The sequence below is a fragment of the Brassica oleracea genome, chromosome C8 (genome assembly GCF_000695525.1).
Source record: "Brassica oleracea var. oleracea cultivar TO1000 chromosome C8, BOL, whole genome shotgun sequence".
Lineage (NCBI taxonomy): Eukaryota > Viridiplantae > Streptophyta > Magnoliopsida > Brassicales > Brassicaceae > Brassica > Brassica oleracea.
Genome location: NC_027755.1, coordinates 8,579,358 through 8,584,227, shown reverse-complemented (window position 1 = coordinate 8,584,227; position 4,870 = coordinate 8,579,358). Strand labels below are relative to the sequence as shown.

Genomic DNA, 4,870 nt, shown 5'->3' with positions numbered 1-4,870 from the left:
GCGGCAAGCATTTCTAGGTGATGAAGGTTCTTAGCACGGCCATGAGATGGGTAGTCGCATTCATCCACCGGAGCGACCAGACTTGAAGAACTCTGGCTTGGCTAGGTATCTTTGTTCTCCGTTGGCAGGGTACCCTCCATGCGGGGTGGAGGATGAGGATCTTGCGAGGTCCCTGTCTTCTGAACAGGTATCGCTTTGGAGGACCTTGAGTGAGACCATGCGACACAGTCGATACCGGTCCTTAGGTGGTCCTTCACGTGATTCGGGGTCTGTGTCCTCTGAACCGATCGTCATCCGCCAGACCTCTTGACCTCTGGTCCCTGGGTTCGCGGGACCTGAGATCTCTTCTGTAATTGCTATAAGACCTTGGTATTTCCCTTTAAGGTGTTCTGGTAGCTGGATCGAGAATTCTCTTGATCTCCTTTGATTATTCTGATGCCCCAGGGTGTTGGAAATTTCACCATTTGATGATAGGTTTAAGGGACTGCTCCCATGTCGTGAATCCAGGGTCTTCCTAGGATCATGTTGTATGCTGATTGACTGTCGACGACCAGGAACTTGGTAGACATGTTGATCATTTCAGCTGGGAGAGTGATCTCTCCGGATGTTTGCTTGACTTCGCCGCTGAATCCGATGAGTGGAGTTATTTTGCACGCCAGGGCGCTCTCCTCCAGCCCTAGGTCCTGGCAAGCAGTCTGGAAGATGATGTTGCTGGAGCTACCATTGTCCACTAGTATTCTTTTTACCAAGCAGTTTCCTACGGTGAGCGAGATGACCAGGGCATCGTGGTGGGGAGCCAGGATCTTCTCCTGCTCCTTAGCTGTGAAGCTTATTTCGTCGGTACCTAGGAGCAAGCGCTTTGGTTTGGTCGTCTCCATGCCGTGCTTGGCGTTTCGGGTGCTTTTCCTGGCAGCTGCATGACTCACGCCGCTTATCTCTGAACCTCCGGATATGACATGGATCACTCGGTCCTGGCGAGGTGGTGAGGCGGGTATAGCTCCACCGGATTTGGCCGGCACCTCTTTATTTAGATGGTTCTTGGCTTTTTCTGAGAGGAATTCCCGGAGATGCCCCTTTTGGAGTAGTTCATTGACCTCGATCCTTAGAGCGACGCAGTCTTCAGTTTTGTGACCGTGGTCGCGATCGAAGTCGCACCAGAGGCCAGGGTTCCGGAACAAATCAAGTGCCTTCATATTTTGAGGCCACTTGACCTGTTGGCCCATCTGCCTCAAGACGTTGACTAGCTTCGGTGTGGATATCGAGAGATAGGAGATGTCGGGCCAAGTGGATAACGACATTCCTTCTTTCTTTTCCAGGGGTCAGTATTGGAACCTGCCCCGGTTTCTGTTCCCGGAGTCCTTGGTCGCTGTTTGTGAGGATCTTTCATCCCGATTTCCTTGATCCGATCGGGCCGACTTTTGGTCCTGCTTCGGCTGGGCCTTAGTGCGGCTAGCGACGTCTTCTTCCCACTTCACTTGCATCCGATCGGGCCGACTTTTGGTCCTGCTTCGGCTAGGCCTTAGCGCGGCTAGCGACGTCTTCTTCCCACTTCACTTGCACCGAGGCCCGGGATAACACCTCTTCCATGGTCTTGCAGGGATACATGGTTAGTTCTTTGTAGAGGCCCCTGTCTGGAAGCAGGCCCCTTTAGAAGGCAGAGATCGCGGTAGGAATGCTGCACTCGGGAACTGCCACATTCTCTTGGTTGAAGCGGGCTATGTTATATTGCAGGGGTTCTACCCGATGCAGAAGAATCTCGTAGAGACCGTCTGAAGTCTTCTCCAGGCTTCTACTACTTGCGAATTGTTCCACAAACATGTCGCTGAGGCTCGCAAAAGAGGATATGGACCTGGTGGGTAGGTTGATGTATCATTGAGCGAAATGATCGTCGGGGTCGCCCGTGCCGTCGTACATCTTTATGCTGGGGAAGGAAAACTTCCTAGGCATCTCGACACGATTCCTTCCACGAAGGGGGTTATCTGCATAGGATTCCGGGTTACTCCTTCGGATTGGGGGAGCTACTCCTGGTAGGCGTTCCACCATGGACTGCATGGTGTCGAATCTCTTGGAGAACATCTTCTGGAGATAGGCAGTCATAAAGGACTCCGTCGCTGATATCTTTTCAGGCGTCTCCTTATCAGATTCTCGGCCCCTACGCGCGTTGCCCTGGCTACGCCTGACCCAGGATCTGGATCGGTCGCGCCTTCTCCGGAGTTAGGAGTATTCAGATTCCCCATGGGTCAACCCTGGGTGTTGAAACGACGCTTCTTGTTGCCTGCCCTGCTGCGGGCTTGGTTTTGATCCCGGAGGACCGTATTCTCCGACTGCAACTGGCTGAGCTTCTCGGCACCTTGCTCCAGCTGTTTGGAGTGTTCGTCAAGTTTCTCCTTCAGACTCTGGACTTCTGAAGAGAGGTTGGGGTTTTCCCCGGTTGCTTCCCGAGTTCGATTCATCTCGGATGGCTCGTTATGCTCGTCCACCATCATCGTCACGTAGTTTGATTACTCCCCTCCTTCTAGCGCCAAACTGTTAGGGGATTTTTGTGTAGGATCTTTGTGAGTACCACCGAACGATGGATAAGCTGGTAGTATGTATGTGTTTGTAAGTATTTCGTGGGGATTTGAGGTTAATAATAGAGAGAAAGACTTGAGAAGATGTATTATTGAGTAAACAAGCTGGAACTACAATGATTGGTGTGTAAACCCTAGTTCTAGCCGCCTAGCTCTAATCTCTAAGTCTTGAGGAGTCGATCCCTTGGTTTTGGTACTTCGAAGCTCTTATATAGTCGCCTTGAAGTCGGTTTGATTTAGGTTGAACTCTTCCATATTCGAAAATATGGAACGTTCTCCTTATTGGAAATCTTCCATTTCTTGGAAGGGAGGTCGGTCTCCGGGACTGGTCCCAGGGTTCCTTTTAGCGGGGACCTGGAGCTTTCCTTTTTCGAGGACCCGGGGGCCTGGTTCCTGTCTGGAGGCTGGAGGAAATGATACCGGGGTATTTTTCCCTAACAGCGATCATCAACGATGAAGTCAAAAGCCTACTCGGCGCGGGGTTCATTCGTGAGGTGCAATATCCGGAATGGCTAGCCAACGTCGTCGTGGTCATGAAAAAGAACGAGAAGTGGAGAGTTTGCATAGACTTCACGGACCTCAACAAGTCCTATCCAAAGGACCCCTTCCCTCTACCTCATATCGACAAGCTGGTGGACGCCACCGCGGGGCATCAGCTGATGAGCTCTATGGACGCGTTGTCCGGCTACAATCAAATACTTATGCATCCGGAAGACCAGGAGAAAACATCCTTCATGACGTGCAGAGGGATCTACTGCTACAAGGTTGTCCCCTTCGGCCTAAAGAACGCATGATCAATCTACCAGCGGCTGGTGAACATGATGTTTGCGGACCAGATAGGGCGAATCATGGAAGTCTACATCGACGAATGCTGGTCAAGTCCCTAGAGGCTGAGGATCACATATCTCATCTGCAACAAGCCATCTCCACCCTCTGGAAGTATAACATGAAGCTCAACCCAGCTAAATGCTCAATCGGGGTCAGTTCTGGAAAGTTCCTCGGGAACATTGTAACCCACCGGGGCATCAAGGCCAACCCGGAGCAAATCAGGGCCATTCATTCAATCCCTTCCCCGAAGAACGTCAAGGAGGTCCAAAAGCTAACAAGAAGAATGGCGGCCCTGAGCAGGTTCATCTCCAGACTCTCCGACAACTCTCATGCCTTCTTCGGAACCCTCAAAACCCCAAAGGACTTCCAGTGGACGGAAGAGTGCGAATCCACTCTCCACGAGCTAAAAGCGTATCTCACCACTCCTCCTCTCCTATCCAAGCCACTACTCGGTGAGGTCCTGCTGCTATATCTAGCTGTGTCCGAACACGCCGTGAGCGCCTTCCTAGTACGAGAGGAGGGAAGGAAGAAACTACCAATCTATTACGTAAGTAAGGCTCTCCTGGACGCGGAGACCCGCTATAGCCATCTAGAGAAGCTGACCTTAGCCCTGATAGTCGCCGCTCGCAAGCTCCGACCCTACTTCCAGGCTCACCCAATCGTGGTTGTCACCTCCTTCCTTGTAAAGTTGGTTCTCCACAACCCGAAGTCTCCGGACGCCTAGCTAAATGGGCTGTGGAACTAGGATAGTACGACGTAATCTTTCGACCAGCCATAGCTATAAAGTCGCAGGTCCTAGCAGACTTCGTGGCCGAATTTTTCCCTGCCTTGCTCCCGCCTTGGAGCAAGAAGTACGCCTCTGAAGCGAAACCAAGGAAGAGGGAGAATGGATCCTGCACGTTGATTGATCCAGCAATGTCAGAGGAGCTGGAGTTGGAATAGTGCTTACTTCGCCGACAGGGAACACGGCCTCAAGGGCCGTGAGATGCAACTTCAAAGAAACCAGCAACGAAAGCGAGTACGAGGCTCTAATCGCAGGACTAACTCTCGTTGTTGGGGTCAAAATCGGTGATGACGGAATCAATGTCTGAAAGTCCGTAAAAATCAGCATGAACATTTTTACGAAATATAAATATTCGAAAAAGATTTATTTTTACGAAGAATCTTGCGGAGAAAACGCATTCACGAGACATCAGACAAGAGCTCGAAAAAGGTCGCTGCATAGCGACCGAGCTCGAGCCAAGCTCGGTCGCTACGGAGCGACCGAGCGTCCGTTCTGCTCGGTCGCTACGTAGCATAGCGACCAAGCGTCCGTTCCGCTCGGTCGCAACGTAGCGACCAAGCGTCCGTTCCGCTCGGTCGCTATGTAGCGACCGAGCTCGAGCCAAGCCCGGTCGCTACGTAGCGACCAAGCGTCCGTTCCGCTCAGTCACTCCGTAGCGACCGAGTCCGAGCCAAGCTTGGTTGCTACG

The 4,870-nt window shown here is 52.0% G+C and overlaps 1 protein-coding gene across 1 annotated transcript; it reads right to left on the bottom strand.

Moving 5' to 3' along the window:
- Positions 1-476: 476 nt before the first annotated feature.
- Positions 477-1,298, bottom strand: LOC106308588. The gene has a single exon (XM_013745736.1). It carries the CDS (start codon positions 1,296-1,298, stop codon positions 477-479), a length of 822 nt encoding a protein of 273 aa, XP_013601190.1.
- Positions 1,299-4,870: the final 3,572 nt, after the last annotated feature.